The sequence below is a fragment of the Neolamprologus multifasciatus genome, chromosome 11 (genome assembly GCF_963576455.1).
Source record: "Neolamprologus multifasciatus chromosome 11, fNeoMul1.2, whole genome shotgun sequence".
NCBI lineage: Eukaryota > Metazoa > Chordata > Actinopteri > Cichliformes > Cichlidae > Neolamprologus > Neolamprologus multifasciatus.
Genome location: NC_140449.1, coordinates 1,304,287 through 1,325,209, shown reverse-complemented (window position 1 = coordinate 1,325,209; position 20,923 = coordinate 1,304,287). Strand labels below are relative to the sequence as shown.

General features: G+C 38.6%; 1 protein-coding gene across 7 annotated transcripts in view; it reads right to left on the bottom strand.

Moving 5' to 3' along the window:
- The window catches only part of tsnare1 (T-SNARE Domain Containing 1), a 249,750-nt gene that overhangs the window by 93,376 nt on the left and 135,451 nt on the right, over positions 1–20,923 (bottom strand). For all 7 annotated transcript variants that reach the window (XR_014876749.1, XR_014876750.1, XM_085176751.1 and 4 more), the window contains exon 8: positions 16,534–16,683. Coding sequence is in view for 5 of the 7 variants with exons in the window: in XM_085176751.1 (XP_085032877.1) it covers positions 16,534–16,683 (150 nt within the window). In the remaining 2 variants the exon portion in view is untranslated. The remainder of the gene's footprint in view (positions 1–16,533; positions 16,684–20,923) is intronic.

Sequence of the window (20,923 nt, the reverse complement as noted above, 5' to 3'; positions counted from 1 at the left end):
ACAACAGATAATCTTATTTGTCCACATCTTCCTTTAAACAAAAAAAGAAAGAAGACTAAATTATTTACATCATACACCAAAAAAACTACTTTCCACTGCTCTTTTTTCCTAGCTGGGCTACACCTGCGTTTGCGCTTTGCAGCTATACAATTCTTGGACATAGACTGTGACTTAAACTTGATAACACTATTTTGTTACGGTCAAGTCTTACGTCCAAAAAAACATCATGGCAGTAACCAAAATGCTAATGTTGAGGCCTTAAAATGTCCTGTCCAAAGACACTGATCGGCTACATCTAGCTTTTATATGTTTTCTAACACTGTCAAAGGCACCATGAGAATTTATTCTTATTAAAAGCTTCAATAACTTCTGTTATTTCTTATTCAAACTAATGTTGCAAGATGGCCACAGAAAATGTATTTTCTTATTTTCATGGCAGCACTACGAGATAACCAGACCAGTGTTACGTTATTATGTTTTAGAGTGTCAGTTGCATTTTGTCAGGTGTAGTCTGGTTTACGGAGCACATCAGCAGACTCTGTCATGTCAGTTGTGATTTGGCAGCATTTGATGACATATCTACTCTCCTCAGGCACATTAGTCATTGTTCTCTGTCAACGCTTGTCATTTCTGATTCCTTTTGTTCTCGCTGACCAACTCACAATTCACAAGCTGAGCAGTTTGGTGTGACTTCACGCTCCCAATCAGCCCTGTAGATAGATAAGTCTGAGTCCTTAAATGAACTCAGATAAAGCAACGAAGCATTTTAATGTAAAAATCCAGACATCTTATCAGATTAAGTCTCAAAGAGAACAACAACAGAGGTAAGTGTTTAGTGTTAGAGGCTGTAGATTCATACAGTGAGAGGGAGGAGTACTTGCATTCAGATGGTTACTGACGAGTTATCCTATCAACACAGAGAGACGATGGTTCAAAACAAGTCTTGTTTTCCTAGCATCAGCAAATGAGCGTTCCATGCTGAGAAAGATGGACCTCTTTACCTCCACCCTCACTACATCAGGAGAAGTCGTGTGGCCCTGAGAAGTGCCCTGATTCCTGATGTAGCTTTTATGATTTTTGGGTTTTACATATCTAATGTGAAACATGTAGACTTCTCCAGTATATTACCTCAATTCACCTGAATCGTGTCTTTATCGTCTTCTACACAGTGATTGTGTGCTTCGGTGTGGAGGCTTAGAAGAAGCATCACTTCTTATTATTTGAAACTTTAGCTATGTTAGATGTGAGGGTTCACAACAGTAACAGTTCAGTTCAGTTCATTTTTATTTCAAACATATACATTCACCAACGTTTCATAAAATCTTTCCATGCAGTTGTTTGAAAAGGAGTAGGCAGAAGTATATACTTATTTAGCCCCCTCAGGTTTACATCCTCATCATCTAAATTTGAACAACAAAAACATATACAATGCCTTCAACTTAGAACATAACATCACAAAAAAATATTTTCTCATATTCACTACTATATTTAGATTTGCTAATTTGCAGAAGAAAATAAACATCAGTTTGACTGCTGTCTTGGGTTAATTGCATTTTCTTCGTTCTTATACTTATTTTAAATTTCTTTTTTGAGTTTTATTTTAAACTGGTTTATATCACTACTGACCTTTATTTCTTCTTTTAACTCATTCCAGAATTTAACTCCTGCTATTGAAATAGACATCCTTTTCAATGTTGTTCTTACTCTTTGTAATTTTAAATTCCACTTCCCTCTAAAATTATACCTCCCTTCTCTTTCTAAGAACCATTTACTTATTTCGATTGGGAGCAAACCTTTCCTTGCCTTATATATTATTTGCACTGTTTTAAACTTCACCAGATCCTGGAATTTTATAGCTTGCGTCCTAATAAAGAGTGTGTTTGTGTGAGCCCTATACCCCTCCTGATTTATTAGTCTAATGGCCCTTTTCTGCATTATGATTATAGTCTGAATATTACTTTTATATGTATTTCCCCAAACCTCTACACCATAACTCATGTATGGTGATAGCAAAGCACAATATAACATATACAATGTTTTCCTATCCAGAAATTGTTTTACTTTCCCCAAAACAGCAATGCCCCGTGCTAACTTTCCCCTCATATAAGTGATGTGTGATTTCCAATAACAATAACAGTTTGTTTACTATACAAATTCAGAGACACTTTATTAGGTACATCTTGCTTTTTTTCTGGCCTCATATACATGAGGCAAATCATCACCACTTCACAAAGTTGCTCCCCTGGAGTGTTTGATTACAATGAACTCATTGTCATATTCGAGAAATCAGTTTAGATGAGCCTCGTGACATATTTTAGGTTTTGTGTGCTATGCTTGGCACAATCCTGTCACCAGTACTCAAGAACCCCAAAACATAGATTTAAAAAATATATTTTTAATAAATTCTTGAAAAATAAGTCCTCATATTGAATACTCATTCAATTTCAGTTAAGAGTTAACATGTTAATTTACGCAACTTTCAAAATCTACAATACCTTAATGCTTCAATAGTCAGATGCTATTTAGTGATTTCAGTATATATTTTCAAGTCTTTGCTCAAATACACTGTTCTTAAACCACTCACAAAGGCAACAGTGTCATGGTCCTGAGTCTGAGGACTCGGTGTTTTGTTTCTTTCTATTATTCTTTGTTCTCGGTTATTCTGTTTTGTCTTTTGTTTAGGGTTGCTATGTGTTAGTGTTTTTGTTTCATGCCTGCCTGTGTTCTCTCTGTCTGTCCATGGTATTATTGTGTCTGCTCATGAGTCTGCCTGTCAAGTTCAGTGTCCGGTCTGGTTCTCTGTGTCTGTTAGTTTCCTGTTTTATTTTGAAAGTTCATGTCTCATGTCAGTGTGTTCAGTTTTACCTCTCCCCTGTCTCGTTAGCCTAATTGCTCCCAGCTGTGTCTCCCTCCTGTGGCCCATTCCCTGATTACTCCCCATGTATTTAAGCCCTGTGTTTTCCTGTGCTCTCTGTCGCGTCGTCTGATTGGTTCCATGTCTGTCTGCATTAGTCTATGTTACCCAGTACTCATTCTGCGTCTCTCTGCCATCTCCCTTTGTGCATTTTTGCTCCTCCTCCCGTGAGTGTCTGGTTTAAGTTTTGTTTGTTAGTTTTCCCAGTTTAGGTTTGTTTACTCCCTGCTCTGCTCTTCTTGTTTTGTCACCTTCTCACCGCTGTAAATAAACACTCACTCGCACCCCAGCCGGTACCTGCATTTTGGATCCTTTTTCAATACACCACACGACTGCCCCCCCAGCCGTGACAAACAGATTAGACGCTTGTGAGCAATTATTTAGATTTATGATTATTTAATCAAAAATGGTATGGTAACATGGTTAAAATTAGAGTAGTGGTAGTTGATCATGTCACATCCTTGTCATGTCACTTTTGTCTGTTCCTATTCCAGACTAAATGTGTTTAAGTATTGCAAATATGTCGTCCCATATGGAAAAGATCTATAAATCTTATAAAGTTTGTATCTGTCTTGTGTGAAACTTGTATGAAAAGCATACAAGAGTGAAAACAGATATAAGATCCCTACAAAAATTATATAAATGAAACTTGTATGTTTTGGATACTTACTAAAACAATATATGAAAGTAATGAGAAAGTGGCCACTTTCATGAGTAAATCATATATGCCTTCTATGATTCAGTATATGAAGTAGGCCACATCTTATGCAAGTCTTTTATAAGTTTTTACTATTACTATTTACTATTACTATTTTTACTATTACTAATTACTATTACTATTACCCATCCTTTCCATATGGGGTGGGACATAATTTCCTGTTGATAATTTCTGTTCTATGTGTTTATGTTGAATAAATATGTTTAACAATTATAACAGGCATGTATCAACAAAAGCAAAACAAAAATCTTATGTTACAAATTTTTATATTTGCGATGTTATATCTGACATGTAATGTGGGAGGTTCACAGGAGCTATTCTGTATTTTGGAGTATTTATATCAATTAGCAGTTTAACATGTGTATCTAAAAAAAAAAAAGGCTGCTAAATGTAGGACAGTAAAGACTTCATCAGTGCTGTGTGTAATGTTGGTCCTGTGCTTAGAATCCCGAAAGAACAAATACAGATATATAAGAGGAAATATTCCTGGAATGACTGGGGGACAATGCCGGCATTTTTAAAGCATACTAGATTAACATTACTGTTATGATGATATGATTCCGCAATCTAAATTACCTCAGTTTAGTAATAATTTCAGATATTTGTATTAAATATCAACAATCCACATGTGCACTGTTCCATTGCATGTAAAATTTTAAAGAAATTGCAACACTTTGGTGCCAGATTGGATGAATTCAAAAGAGAAAGCTGCCTGTGTTTACTCTGGGGTTATAGTCTCCCCCCCACACACACACACAGATTTTTATAGCTAGTTTTATCAAGTGTGTTTGCATTTATTGGAGGAATTATACATTTGTACAAACTGCATCTGCAAGGCTTGCGTAACAAACACAAGCTTGGTAGCATTAGCTTGCTAATACGTGTGTTAGCTAATGATTAAAGTTGATTTTTCAGAGGAATGCCAGTCAGTCTAAATGTGCGTGGTGCAGATACTAACCCAGATACATTTTGGATCCTATCATTTCTGGATCTGTTTTGGATCTGTTCATTACCCAGTTCATCCAGTGCAGATGCATTTTTGTTGATAGTGGCTTGTTTTGACTGTATAAGATGTGTATCGATCAAAATGGCTGGCTCGCTGTAAAACAGCCTGTTTCAGTTTAGGCATTGTTTTCAATAAATTGCACGCTCAAAAAATGTTTTGTCTCACTCCCATTTCTTCTTGTTGCATGTTGAAGCTGAACTTGGAACCTTGTTAAGGTCCAACCATGCAAAATATGATTTTTTTGCCTTTTTTCAAGTGGTTTTAAACTTTTGATCAGGCTAAAATGTAGCTGACCAGTATATATTGAGCTCTCGAAAAATGTCCATTTCGATGAGAGAAAATTTCAGTATTTTTATGGGATGTTAATTTTAGTCGGAGTTAAAGTTTTTATGAATTCATTTAAAACACTGTCAAAACTAATATGTTTATGTGTCCCTGCTAAAAGACCAACATTATTTGGATGACTTTATTTGGTTATGGACCTTGAGGAAAAACTATATGTTGTTTACTTGTCAAAAAATAAACTAAAGGGATCCACTCGTCTTTAAATGGAGTCTCAAAGTTCACTCCAATTCTGATGTTTTGAACAAGACTAAAGGAATTTTGGCCCAACGAGTTTGTTTCTCCAGTCAGCTAAAGCTGACTTCTGAGTAAAAAGAGTTACGCCAATAAGACACTGTAATCATCAGGTGGATTGTAAGAAGCACTGTTATGTAAAGATATTGAAGATACAAGTAGCTTAGATGAAGGACAAATAGTGGATCTGGTATTTTCTGTGACACTAAAACATCCCTGCCTATCCCACTCTCACTGTCTTTGATACGTGTGCTTAATGCTGATATGAAACTCTCTCCACATCTACCACCCGAGTCTAAAGGCATTGGGCAACAGGACACAGTGTCATTGCCGCAGCAGAAAAACTGTTAAGCAGATTTATGTGCACGCCTGCTGGTGAGAAAAGGGGGGAGGAAGAGGGGAAAAAAAATGACCTTTTTACAACATTTAGTCCATGAGAGACATCTCTATTTTTTTCGCTGTGACTAAATAAACTGTTTATAAATGTAAAATCATGTCTCGTCTTTGGCAGTAGCCCAAGGACTAGACATCCCTGAACAATGTGAATGCCAGCAGCAGGACCTGAAGGTCAACAAGGAGACCAAGTCTGCTGAGGCTCAATCTGCTTCCCCTTGTGTGATTTATTTATTTATTTTTTTTCAGAACAAAAGGATGAAGGCAACAAATGATATTCACTCCTGTCACTGTTCAAGAGCTTCTCCACACAAGCAATGGCCCTGGAATCAGCAGATCTGTCCATCTGTTCACCCAACATTTTGGCTCACACCGACACTTAACATTATGGTAACTGCTGGCCAGATTGCTGTGGAAATAACTGCGGGTATTCTCAGCACCCAGAACAGTTAAAGTTACCTTTTATAGTCTAGCCCCATCCCAAAAAGTTTCTAATGCATGATCAGCACTTATCAGTACCCCGTGTCTACACTCGATCAAATCAGCTTAAACAGAGAACAGATGATGGTAGAACTTAATACTTGTGGGCACAGAGGTTAACTTCATCATTCAGCATTCATTCATCTGACTGACTTTGGTGGAAGTGTGAGATTCCTTGAAAGTATGTAGAGTAGAATTTTGTACTTAACTGAAAGATAAGCAAATTCAATTTCTAGTATATATACAAAAAAATCTTTAAAGAAATCCTCTTTTTATTGGTGACACATTGTGTATGTTGGGCCCATTGAAAGACCCCACAAAGACTCATGTGGAATTTTCTGTCCCCTTCCAACACGTTCTCACTCCCAAAGCGTAACATTTTACGCTAGGTGACAAATCGTCAACATATTACGTTGTCGGCTACCCACCACGTTCCTAAATGACGACCTCGGAAAAATGAGGAAATATGAGAACCATATGGACTCAATCTACACATGTTCGCTCTTTTTCTTCAAATCGTTTAGAAACACGCTATTTAACATAATTAAAGTCCTGGTTAAGCTCAGGAAAAAGGTTATGGTTACGGCTAGGGATAAGGTTAGGTTTAGGGCTGGAATACAGGGCTGGAACGTCTATTCCCGTGGGAGCGTCATTGCACTGGATTTTGCCCATAACCCGCCGCGTACCATAAGAACGCCGAAGGTCTCCTTTCGCGTTCCTCAGGAACGCCGCGGGATGTGACAAAACGTCGGCATGTTACGCCTCGGGAGCGAGAACGGGCTCCCCCTTCTGACTTTGGGGACGTACATCATGAATCTGATTTCTAATGCATTTTCTATTTTAGTGCCCTGTCATTTAAACTATTTCAAGGTTTTTTGAGTTGCCAATCCTTACAGTCTTAACTGTATAGTCTTATTTTAAATATGTAATTGTTCAGTTGTGGTGAATGTAGTTATGACAGTTAATTTTAAAAAAAGAGAAAATATTTGGAATTGTTAGATTTTTTTAATGTAATGACCTACTTTATTATAATTTAATTAAAAGTTAATGAAATATCTTTTTTTTTTCTATATTATCTATCTATATATTATTTGAAGGGCTTTTCTCATCAGTAGTTGAATCAATTTCAGCAACATGTCAGAACTAGTTGAACTATTTTAATGTGGTTTGTTGTTGTATGGCATTTTCACTGTATATCAGAAATAATACCATAGTTTATCTGCTGTGACAGTTATCGTGTTATTCTGATTCCCAATTTTACAGTAATGGAAAAATCTTAAAAGGAATTTAATGTGCGCAGTGAGACGCAAACAGATTTCATAGAGAGCAATCTTCTTTTTATCTGTTGACCCACACTAGATGCTAGAAACATCAGTGTATAAAGACAGGAAAATCAATGCACCTTTGATGGTGGTTAATAACAGATGTTTTTGCTAATAAACCAAATTCTCTCAGACACTTTCTGCGCCAACCATTAAAGTCTTGTTTGCCCGCTGAACTGATTTATCTGAGGGTCTTTCCACTGTATCTGAAGTGTAACTATGTGGATGGATTGTCCTGAGGATGCATCAATAAGACAGAAACACTTTGCTGTGGACCTTTTTTTTCCACTGCTTCTTCAGGTGTGATATTCAGATTGCACTTAATTAATCAGCAGCGACAGATTCTAACCTGAGATTAAGCATAGGCTCCACAAACTCGTAATAAAACAACTAACACAGAACATGTGATTTTTGCTTGACAGGTGAGGTTGTAGATTAGTAACCAATTCCAAATAAGTCCAGTTCCAAACTTGCAATAAGTTAAACTACATCTCAAAATTAAAAAATAGTCCAAGAAGAAGGAGATGTGGTATATCTGCCTGCCCAATTTATATGACTTTGATGCACGCACACACGTGCATAAGATGTATAGTTGTTTCTCGATCATATTACATTGAGCTGAAATGAATTAAATTGACCTGATTGATATATGTAATGAGCCTGATTTGGATAAATGGATGAATGGATATTTGTGTGTGGTCTTTATGTGTTGTTCCATGATTCTGTTATAAACTACATTTATATTTTTTATATTATTATACAATTATATTGTGATGCTTTGTTTGAACCGGACTCACCTGTGCCTTCTCATCCCTGCCTTCGGTGTTGTCTGGTGTTCGCAGCATTTTTCTAACCACAAGGTCTTCGTTGTCAGATAAAGTAAAGATGTTTTTTTTAAATCCTTGTGTTTTCTTTATTTTTATTTGTCATATGTTATGTGAATGAACATCATCTCCTGTCTTGGTTATTAATCATCCAGCTAACTAAGATTTTACTGTTATAGTTTTTGACACACTTTTTCCAGTTAAGGCTGATTTTCTATGAACATTTTAGGAAACCTGATGATGTTATCTTTCAGACATTTTCAAATGACAGTTTTGGATTTGGATATTCCAAATCCTAGCTCTAACTTTATCTGCCATTGACCTGGTTGATATTAAGAAATTAAAAGTACGGGAACCATTAATGGACTTGGAGAGCAAAGCTGACAGGAAGACTTCTGTAGCTTCTAGTCAGTGCATCAGGATCACAGCTGCAGCCAGGAGGCCTCAGCAGAGCGCGCATATATGGCACATTGAGTCTCTGAGGAGTACAAAATTAACCTCAGAAGCACAAACCTTTCCCAGAGAGAGAGAGAAAGAGAGAGGCGATAACGATGACAGACATGGCTCCTCTGGGGGTAAAGCCATTTTAAAAAAAGTGGCATGTTGGGACTCACAACAAACACTACTGGTTTAGTGGTATGGAAGGATGTTTGGGTAGAATGTTTGGACTGAAAGGATAGAGGCGAGAAGGGTGGTGTGGAGGTGAAAAAACACATTGTCAGATGCTATCGCTTTTCCCAAAGAAACAGCGTCAAGCCCCTCAGCACCTGCCTAAGTGCTGACGATGACATTTATCCATGCTGCTATAACTGAAGCGAGGACCAGACGACCCTGTCTGAACACCAATCATCTGCCCGGCCCATCTCTGCTGCAGTGCTGAAATGAAGCTGTCATTCGTGCGGCAGCTCTTTCACTGTGTGTCACTCTGCAGAGAGAGATTGATGCGCTTGCTTTTTTTGTCCCTATTCAGGCTTCAGCTCCTGCGGTTGGATTAGCTGATTTGAAACATTGATGAAGTTCAAACAGCTCTGACTGGGCACAGAGATACATCTTCATTATACCGCAAAGTGCTCCTAAAACATTATCATTATTCTTCAAACTGCTGGACGGCAAGCTGCCATCTGAGGCTGGACTGTCACATAAAGGCTTGAGAATTTAAAAGCTGACTGCTGCGGCATGTGCCGGGCTTCTATCTTCTATCATTCAGCCATATGCTTCTGAGATTGCTCGTGAAGTTTTACAATGTCTTCAAAAGTTTGAACAGCAGATTGTGTACAACCAGAGAGGACTGTTCAGTAAGCCCCTCACATCAGGATTCTTGTCAAAACATACAAATCACAACTGGTGGAGTGAGTGTTTAGTATTACTTAGTGCATTGTTTTCTTCTGCAATAATTCTCTAGTGTGGGAAGCGTATGTAATGGGATTCATGGAAATCATGCAGAGGTGGCTGGGTGGATGGCGGTAGCACGACATTCAGGATGGAAATTGACAAGAATTTAAATCAAATCAAATCACTTTTATTGTCACATCACATGTGCAGGTACACTGGTACAGTACATGTGAGTGAAATTCTTATGTGCGAGCTTCACAAGCAACAGAGTTGTGCAAAAATACAATAACGTAAAACAAGCAAAATATAAGAATGGCTAAATCTGAGACTAATAAATATATGTACAATATATAATAGTATATGCATTACTGGATGTGTATACTAAATATGTTTTTCTACGTGTGTGTGTGTATACATATTTTACAAATTAAACAGAGTAAACAATAAAATAAAATATATAAAATATACAGAGGTTTGTAGTTGGATATTGTGCAAAACAAGTGGCATTTATATACAGTATGGAGTGCATAATGTTGAAGTTCCAGTAGTGAAGGTGAGGTGTCTATGAAGTGTTCAGCAGTCTGATGGCCTGGTGGAAAAAGCTGTCTCTCAGTCTGCTGGTACGGGACCGGATGCTGCAGAACCTCCTTCCTGATGGAAGTAGTCTGAACAGTTTATGGCTGCGGTGACTGGAGTCCTTGATGATGCTCCCCACTTTCCTCAGGCACCGCTTCCTGTAGATGTCCTGGAGGGAGGGAAGCTCACCTCCAATTATCCGTTCAGAGCAGAGCAGATACCGATACTGGTATCGGGTATCGGGGCCGATACTGTAAAATGTGTGCGTACTCATACTCGTAAAAGTTAACCGATACCATGAACCGATACTAACTTATTTCATTAATCAGAGGGTGGCTTGTCATTTCTGTTGTAGTTTTTTAGATTGGCCACTAGGGGGACATCTCGCACTAAACAGGCACAGGGTTAGACGAGTGAGACTGGCGGCTCCAGATAAAAAAGAGAAACTGGAGGCTGCTGTAGCTAGGCTAAACAAAATGTCAGCAGTGAGGACCGGAACAGCCAACTTTAACTCAGGTTTTGGAAAAGCGATAAAAAATGTCAAGAGAAAATCCACGGACACTTAAAATAACAGAGACTCTGACTCATTTTATCGCTCTGGATGACCAGCCAATGCCAGTCGTGGAAAACATAGGATTCTTCTCAGCATACTCGAGCTGCGATATGAAATTCCCAGCCGCCCATACATCAGGGAGATAATGGTGCCGAAACTTTCTAAAGAGGTAAAGACAAGCAGTGTGTGCGCGATGTCAGTCCTCGGTTTAACGGCGCAGTGGACTGATGATCCACGGGCAGATGAGGAGTTCGTCAATGCCAAATACTTTCGTTATTTTGTTTGTTTGTTTACAATATGGACACTCTGCAACAATTTAAAAGTTTATTTTATTCTCAAACCTAATTTGTATTTATTTTATTCCAAACAGAAGTTTTTATTTATTATTCTGAAAGCTCGAGACAGTGCCAATAGTTCAGTGATATTTTGTTAAATTACAATGTGGAGACTCTGCAATAATTTAACAGAAGTGCTTATTTTTCACTTGAAATTTTTTTGTGGTCATTTTTATTAAGATTTTATTTTTTATCGGCAGAGAATAAAATAAAACCTGTCTTCCAATTCATTGCATTTGTGTGTGTATGTGTGGTAGAAGTATCGGTTTTTGTACTCTGTATCGGCAAGTACTCAGATCCAAGTATCGGTATCGTATCGGTTTGTAAAAATTGGTATCGTTGTATCCCTAGTGTCAAGCGATTCCGATTCTATTATTGATATTACGTATCAATTCTCATTGGGTTCTCACTGGCTCTGCTTCAAGAATCACCACCATTGCTTAAGCATGCTGTAGGTATCCCCCCCCTTTTAATAATAATAACAATGGATTGCATTTATACAGCGCTTTTCGTGGCCCTCAAAGCGCTGCACAATTCCATTATTCATTCACTCTCACATTCACACACTGGTGGAGGCAGCTACAGTTGTAGCCACAGCTGCCCTGGGGCAGACTGACAGAAGCGAGGCTGCCATATCGCGCCATCGGCCCCTCTGGCCAACACCAGCAGGCGGTAGGTGAAGTGTCTTGCCCAAGGACTCAACGACCGAGACTGTCCAGCCGGGGCTTGAACCGGCAACCTTCCGGTTACGAGACGAACTGCCAACTCTTTGAGCCACGATCGCCCCATTCATTCATGCTATGATCAGTGTTGTACTCATTACACAAAGAAATAGACTATTACACATATAAAGGTGGAAAGGTTAAACGTAAAGGTTACTTGAAAGTAATGCCATACATTACTTACTTACTTGCCAGGGAAAGCAATTCTTTACGCTACTCGTTACGTTACATACGAAACATATTGTCTCATAACTACCACTCCCAGACACCAACAGAAAACCCTATCCTAATGACAACACACATGTGATCTTTCTCTTAGTATTTAAGTACGAACACAAAGCTGACAGCACAAGGCAAAGATGAAAACCAACACAGAGACTTCAAAGCGATCATCACAGTGGTTCTACTTTAGAAATGAAGGCTGCAGCCTGACTATTCATCGCTGCCTTTTTTACCTGCTGGTGATCAGACTGGGTCAGCATTGACTCAGCTTTACCAAGTACTGTCCATATCCCTAGTGCAGACCATATCACTGTTTTACTCTTCTGACACATGACCTGAAACCAGCTGATGGTAGTGCAAGTTCAAGTGGAACCAATAAGGCGACTAACAATTCCAGGGCATCAAACTGCTGGGAACCGGTTCTCAACAAGAACCAGTTCTTGATTCCCATCCCTATTCAGGACCAGAAAGCAACATCATGAGTCTTAGTGTGGTTAAGTTAAGACAAACATTAAACTGTGGTTGCTAAATATCACCACCTATCAAATTTAGGATTAGGTTTGGTTGCTATCCATCCCTTTTTTTAGGCTCTCACCTGTTTGGAATATCCAAATAGAAAAGCTTTTAAGAAAAGAACAAAGAACAAAATTCTGAATTCACAAGAGTCCATTGCGATTTATTTCACACCTCAAACATTTAGTAAACAATTAAGCAAATACAAGTAATCTGCAATAAATTACAGGTAGTAATAAAAGAAACTACTAACTCTTTTACGCTGCATCCGCACCTACACGGGTATTTTTGAACACGTAGCTGTTTCGTCCACGTAAACGGCGTTTCGAATCACTGAAAACTGAGATTTTTTTAAAACCCTTTTTTGCGTTGACATGTGGACGAGGAATACAGAGTTCATCACGCAACGTCAAAGGTATGTGCCTTTATCACGTCACGCTGTGTGCACGTTATTGTTTACATGAGATGAATTGCAGAATGGCAGATAGAGACAAAATACTGTTAATCTGACTGTCTGCAGGTTTTACAGGCTTACATATACACGCAGTTACTGTCCCTCCATTTAGAAAGGCAGAGGCATCACTGTGTGATTATTTTACTGTAGTTGGTTTATTTTTTCTGTGTAATAATATTCAACATTGCTATCAATACATTTTTCAAAAAATGCCTCTCTGTGCAAATGAGGTTTAAAAACATAAACAACTGTAGGATCCTGTTTGTCCGTGATTTGAACCAAGGGAACAAATCGTGGCAGAATCAGCCTGATGTTATTTGTATTCCGCTGTAACTTTACTGTATAAAGAGCAAACATCTCCAAAATGTCAGGAGTAGTTAGTCATTACAAGAAGTGTTTGTGAACTAAAAATCAGGAATGTGGGATCCTGTTTGTCTGTGATTTGAACAGCCCAGCGCTGCTCCCGACGCAAGGAAAACCAATCTTGCAGGGAGACCTACCTCGGCACTTGTGCAGGTGAAACCAAAGGGAAGATTTGCTTCACCATATTTTCTAGTCTTTGGCTTAGAATGAAGTTGGTTTGGAAACATATTCAGCGATGCTTCATCTCCTGCTTTGGGTTTCTGTGGGCGCCCCGTGATAGCAGTGTCCAGGCGTTGTTTTGTTTTTTTTCCTTGCCATGGCTCTGCGCCCCCCCTAGGGGGCAGTTCCCACACTTTGGGAAGGTCTGGATTAGGCATGGATTTGTCTCCCAAAACATCCGGTCGATGTTAAGTGGTTACAGTGGTCAATCATCCAAATGGTGAGGCTTTGTATGTATTAACACAGTATAGCAGTTGAACATACTATTAGGCTAGCGACTAGAATACAGTACACATACCAAGAATACCTGTTCAATCAAAATTAACTTCACTTTGATGTGCTAAAAAACTGCAGTGATTTCCCTGTCTCCTTTATTAGGCTTTGGGATGGTAACCTTTAATGTTTAAAGAATCTGCTTCCTCTACAGACGACGTGTCAGTGGGATTGAAGAGGTCCTCAAAGAATTCCTTGTAACGCTTGACTATATCCTCAGTTGAAATCAGCAGCATTCCTCCTGCACTATACATGTTCTACTTGGCCTGCAGGTACCCCTCAGCTGCCTCCCACAGTCTATCGAGTGGCACTCAGCTGTTTCTCGGGCAGCATTAGGGGAGGAGTCAGAGAGAAAGTCAGAGTTTGTTGAAGAAAACCTGCCAGTGAGCAGGTTTAGTTCACAGTCTGTTACCGTGGTAACTGACTCAGAGTGGAAGTTCACTTGCTTTCTTGAACAGAAAACCGGATTTGTGAGGTGCTTCCTGGATTAGGGCCATTGTCTGTTGCTATCATTTTCAATCTCTTTGTTAATTTTCTAGTCTTTTTTACGATAGTCTTAGCCTGATTGCTTTAACCTGGGTTCCACCAAGAAGGCGCCTAAAACCACGGTGGGCACCACCCTGTATAACCTGCTTAATAGTTTGAGATGCCAAACATAGCAGTGGCATTTAGCAGCTAACAAGGATGATATTTGCCCTAATTTTGAAGAGCATGTTCTGAGTCCCTATACCTTTTTGAAAATGCGCTGAACACTCAACCTGAGGCTTTTACCATGACGTGAGTTTAACATAGCCAGTGTCATTCTGTTATCTAGTTTCACTTAACCTGATACTGGCAATCAGGATAAGCACCCAAATGAAAGGGCATCTTCCCAATTATTGATAAGGGTGTTGGCAACAGAGTGGCTGACTTTTTTTAGCTGAGGAGCATTATGATTCCATACACATTTTACCTGGGTAAGGGAACAAACAAGGCTATAAGCACCTTAGTAATTGGGCAGCATTCAATATCCTGCAGCAGCATGGGGGTACTGTGACAAAATACTAATAAGCTTTTGGAGGTGGGAGACGAAGACGAAGCCTGTTTGAGTTTCTAGTTACTAACTTGGCATGTGTTGGCCTCCTGGGAGGCAGTATTTGAAGAAAACAAATGCCTAATTTGTTTTTCTTCATCGTTTTTTTGGAGTGTTTTCTTCAGCTGTGGTATTTCAGGTATGTGGCTGTTTTAAAAGTAAATGGCCCGCATATTTAATTTTTACTGCATATAACTTCTGCACACGGAAATGAGTTGTCATTGCGGTTCAAGTAGTTTAGTAATCCTAGGAGTATAAGTAAAGAGGCTTACTATTAGTTTCATACGTTCCACTCTGGTAGTGTGCAAACAGCTAAGATATGATTGATGTGATTGCAGACTTTCAGCTTTAATTCAGTGGGTTTAACAAAACTTTTCAATTACAGTCATTTGAATACACTGTACCCCATTTTCAGAGGCTCAAACTGTATGTATAAACAATTTTATATACATGGATTATTTTTAATAGCAGCGTGAAAATTATTTGAAGATAAAAAAAAACATGGAATACTTAAATTCTGTGTTTCCTCCCTTCAGTTGCTGCGTATTTGTGGTTCTCTCTGCCTTCAGTTTGTTCTTCAATTGAGAAGGTAAAATTAATGTTTTGGAATTGGATCAAGTTTTGTTCAGATACCTGTTTCCATTTCATCACGGACGTGGGTAGTCTGGCATTTGCTGGATAATCTTGACCACGGGAACTGAAAGCACTATTACTGGACACTACAGTGACTCATTATTGCTTCTATTATATTGGCAATTACTTTCGTTTTTTAATGAAGGCACTTCCTAAAACAAGTTGAGCTCATACAACACAGGAGAATGGATTTGTAAGGGACTATTTGCAGTGAGGGCATATGTGAGAATAAACCCAAGTACACAGCAGTGTGTGCTGGTTGTAATGAAAGAGCATCAGTGAATCAGTGCAACAGACTGTCTCACTGATGCTCACTTTTGGACAACAGTAAAGTTCACTAGCTCAGATTAATCAGATAATATCTATCAGGAAATGATACACACTGCACACAATGCTCAGACTAATTTATTTTTGGTTTGGATTATTTATTTTTACAATGTACACAATACCGAGAAATATGACCACATTATTTTCTTTTGACTCGAGCCAAAGCATTAGTAAGCTTATATTACACCAGTTAATTTAAAACACTCTAATGAGCTCTGCTTTAAGAACAAATAACCTCTCCTACTACATATATTGGTTTCCTGTATTTTTCTCCACTGCTGTATAATATTTTGAAACCTGGGGAGCTGAGTGTCAGTGCAGATCTGCTGAGCTGGGTTCTTTTTTTTTCTTTCATAAGCTCAACAAAATGCAGAGTTTCAGTGCAACAAACAGCTCTTTACAATCAGGCAGCCTGCAAAAAGTTGCTGAAAGATGCAAGAGACGGTGGCTATAGTAGTGTCCATATGTGTACACAGGACCACATCTGTGGTGATTACAAGCACAACCTATACTGACTCTTTTCTTTTTTGATGGCGTGTGGTGCAGTCATAGTTAAGTAAGGCTTCTAATCTCCAGCAGCTTCTGTGGAGCTGTTCATTGACCATCAGCTGATTGGAATTGTTCCAGTAGGTGTTTGAGTAGGAGAACTATATGAGCTCTGTGTCTGATGAATTCACCTGAGCTGATGATATGTCACTGTTCTTACCTCAATCTGAAGCAAGGCCTCCTCTCTCTGACGGAGCACCTCCACGTCCTCCTCACTGATCTCAGACAGGAAAGCCTGACCTCCTCCCTCTGAGCCTGCTCCAAACAGTGGACCCTCCTCTATCTGCTCACTGGATGGAGTCTGAGGACTCTGTGAGACCAAAGACATTTTCTTTTATTAGATTTTAAAGGTATAGCAGTAACAGCAAAAATTCAAACAGTGAATAGTTACTTTGTCTGTTGCCTGGGAATACAAGTGCTCGGGTTGTTGATTAAGTAGCAGCAACTTATTATCACAGCAACTACCAGTTACTGCTGTCTTTTATCTCTCATCTTAAAATTCATGGACAATCCGACTCTGAGCTTGATGGGTTTTTTAGTGATATGTGTCAGAATAAAATATAACAACAGCAGTGAAAATATATTTTTGACTAAGCATTTTACACATTTCAAATGTGTAATTAGCACCATTAACAATTTTTTCGCATTTCTATTATAATAACGTAATTTCAATTTATCCTGTCTTGGCTTCATTTACTTTTCGCTAAATGATCTTATTGCTTCAAAATTATTATTTCATTTGATATTTTGTAAGCAAAAATTTATTATATTTAGCTAAACATTATTAGCCTCTATCGGCCCCAACCACTTTCAGCAGAAAGCTGCTCTTCTTGAACCTGGTTCGGTTGGAGGTTTCTTCCTGTTAAAAGGGAGATTTTTTTCCCACTGTCACCAAGTGCTTGCTCATAGAGGAAAAGGAGATTGCTATGGTTTTCTCTCTATTATTGCAGTACAATATAACAATATAAAACACATTAAAGTGATTGTTATTGTGATTTAGTGCTATATAAATATAAATGCACTGACAAATAAAATTGATTAATTAATGTTACGTTTATGCACCTATTTATTACATAACCTACTTTAAGCTAACCATTAAATCAATTTCTTTTAGCAAACCTCCAGCTGTACATTTGGCTCCCTAGTTTTCCTTTTCTTGAATCAGCAGCTACAAGTGCATCAGTGCAGATTTTTTCTGTATTTTGCTCTTTGTGTACATCACAGAAACTGTATAAGTAGTGTTTTGCATCAAAGGTTTATTCAATTCAATTCAATTTTATTTTATTTATATAACCCTACACTAATACACACAGAGAAAATCCCAACAATCATACAACCCCCCTATGAGCAAGCACTTTGGCAACAGTGGGAAGGAAAAACTCCCTTTTAACAGTAGAATGGGAGGCAGAGCCTTCAGTTTTCAGACCCCTCTTCTGTGGAACCAGCTTCCAGTTTGGATTCAGGAGACAGACACTATCTCTACTTTTAAGATTAGGCTTCAAACTTTCCTTTTTGCTAAAGCATATAGTTAGGGCTGGACCAGGTGACCCTGAATCCTCCCTTAGTTATGCTGCAATAGATGTAGGCTGCCGGGGGATTCCCATGATGCATTGAGTTTTTCCTTTCCAGTCACCTTTCTCACTCACTATGTATTAACAGACCTCTCTGCATTGAATCATATCTGTTATTAATCTCTGTCTCTCTTCCACAGCATGTCTTTATCCTGTCTTCCTTCTCTCACCCCAACCAATCGCAGCAGATGGCCCCGCCCCTCCCTGAGCCTGGTTCTGTCGGAGGTTTCTTCCTGTTAAAAGGGAGTTTTTCCTTCCCACTGTCGCCAAGGTGCTTGTTCATAGGGGGTCATATGATTGTTGGGTTTTTCTCTGTATCTATGAAGCGCCTTGAGGCGACTTTTGTTGTGATTTGGCGCTATATAAATAAAATTGAATTGAATTGAATTGAACAGGAAGAAACCTCCGGCAGCACCAGGCTCAGAGAGGGGCGGAGCCATCTGCTGCGACTGGTTGGGGTGAGAGAAGGGAGACAGGATAAAGACATGCTGTGGAAGAGAGACAGAGATTAATAACAATGCAGAGAGGTCTATTGACTAACTTTAATACTAATACAAATACTACAAATACAAATACTATGACATATATATGTATATGAATCACAAAAGTCTCCAATCTTCTACTATAACTTCTGTTATAGTTGATATTTGTCAGACTTGATCAGAGTAACAGTTGTAGCCATTTTAATGTTTTTTTCAGATTGACCTTCTGGTTAAAAACATGAATTTGTTTTGGTACAAATTTGTTAACATTTCTGTTACGAGCATGTGGTGTAGCCATTATCAGTATATACTGTGTGTTAGTGGAGATCGTGAATGTTGAGGCTACATTCAACATGTAGCCTCAACATTTGTGTGCATGTACCACATGCACACAAATGTGTGCATGTGGTACATGCACACATTTTGTTTCATGTGCAAGCAAAAGCATAAGGGAAGAGGAGAGACACGGAGAGAGGTCTGCTTACTCTTTTGCATTGCTAATGTGTTTCACCTTTGTGTGGTTGAGTGCACAGCTAATTCATGGTAGAGGGACTGGTGTGGGTCAGAGCACAGGAACTAACTTAGGCTTAGTCACAGCACTCTGTCTACTGGCCATGTTGTGACTCACCATTCCTTAGCACACTCTGGGTGTTCACTCCTCCACACACATACATACATAACACCGCAGAATATATTAGTACATTACATGGATGGAAAGGGACTCTCAAGACAATCATTCTGACACATTATTGCACAAGTTCACACACAGGTAGAAACGTTCACACAGCTCCCTGCTGTTGATTCCGGTCATCTATAATGATGTTCATTTGAAGATGTGTGTGGGAAACAGTCAATAACATCTGCATTGGTTTGAAAAGTGATTTTCTGCATGTATATGGATGACGTTCCAAACGTCAGGGTACCTCTCATCACTTCCTGTCTACTAACGTCTTCTACGTCATGTACAGCAGAGAAGTCAGAATATTGTTGTTGAGGTTACATAAAATGATATTTGATCAGTTGGTTCTTCCATAATATATGCACTGATTAGAGAGCTTCCTGCTATACATTGAATGTAGTTTAAGTTGTGTAATGTATTATACTGTTTGCCGCCTTCATAGCCCTTTATCTCTAAAGCTTTCAGAATAATAGACCTTAGTTATAGGCCTTCAGGGAGGCATAAAACATTAATGCACATGAGTCATCTCTCTGTTTGGGCAAAAAAATAAGATGGCTTTTAAGAGGGTGTGTGTAGTAACAATGGTTCTTTGCAGAATACTGTTCAACCAGTTCAAACTGCAAGTCATTCTCCTTTCAGCTTAACAGAAAAGCATGTTTGAGACCTTCAAACACCCTGGTGAGAAAGAGAGCTGCTTCCTCTTAGCTATGCGTGATACATCTACAGGTCATTGTAGTTTCTCCCCAATTACCCAAACAATTTGCAGCAGTAGAAACATATTCACAACAAAAGATTTTTTTAACTTACTTTACAAGATAATGTTCATACTAATATTACGAAATTGTACAAGTTTGTAAAATTTGAAGCTTGCACTTTTATAAAATGGAATTACAAGAAGCTAAATGCTAATGCTAGGCTATATCAGAAATGAATGTCCCAAGAACTAAGCTCCCAAAACGTTGATTCTGTTCATCTAGATGTACCGTGTCTTACCTGGATGATTGAGCATGCAATCAATTGTACACTATACTTTATCCACTTAGTGTAAAAGATTATTTTTTGCAGCTGTCTTTTTCATTCTATATTATGAGGGGTGAGGTACACCCTGAATAGGTCACCAGCCTATCTCAGGGTCAACACTAGAATACCAGTAAAACCTAAAAAGAAACTCAAAAATGTCTAGAACCCAAACAATAACATCAGCCAGCTAAATTAGCAAAGTACACAAAAATATGGAAATTTAATTCTCTCTAAAAACTGTTGGATATATTGTCCAGAGAAAGAATGGATCTGATTTCATGATATTTTTAGATCGAAGATAGATTTCTAAAAGAAACGTTGCTTTCCTTATTTTGAATGTTGATCCAACCATGGTGATCTCCCGTGCAGTATTGAGGGTTGTACAATGAAGAAAGATTAATGGGTTAAGTGTGCTACGTCAAGCACAAACTCAGAGTGTTTTGGGCCACAAACATTTCTCTCTTATTACCTCGCTAAATCACCATGGTAACGTATGCTGAAAACTTGACTTTTGGTTTGAAATTGGCTAAAAGACTTTCGACTGATTCTGTATTTACATGTTTTAGCTGCAGTAGAGATTTGCTCTTGTATTAATGTGTTGTTACCTTACTAATGTCACGTCCAGCTGTAAAGTGACAGCAGTGCAAACCGCATCACATTGTCACTTGAATCCACATGAACTCCACTGATGATGCAGAAAAGGTAAAAATGTTTTTAAACTTGGTTCAAAGTCTGTTTTATACTGCTGCACACATACCAAGAATACCTCTTCAACCAATAAAATGAATTTCACTTTGA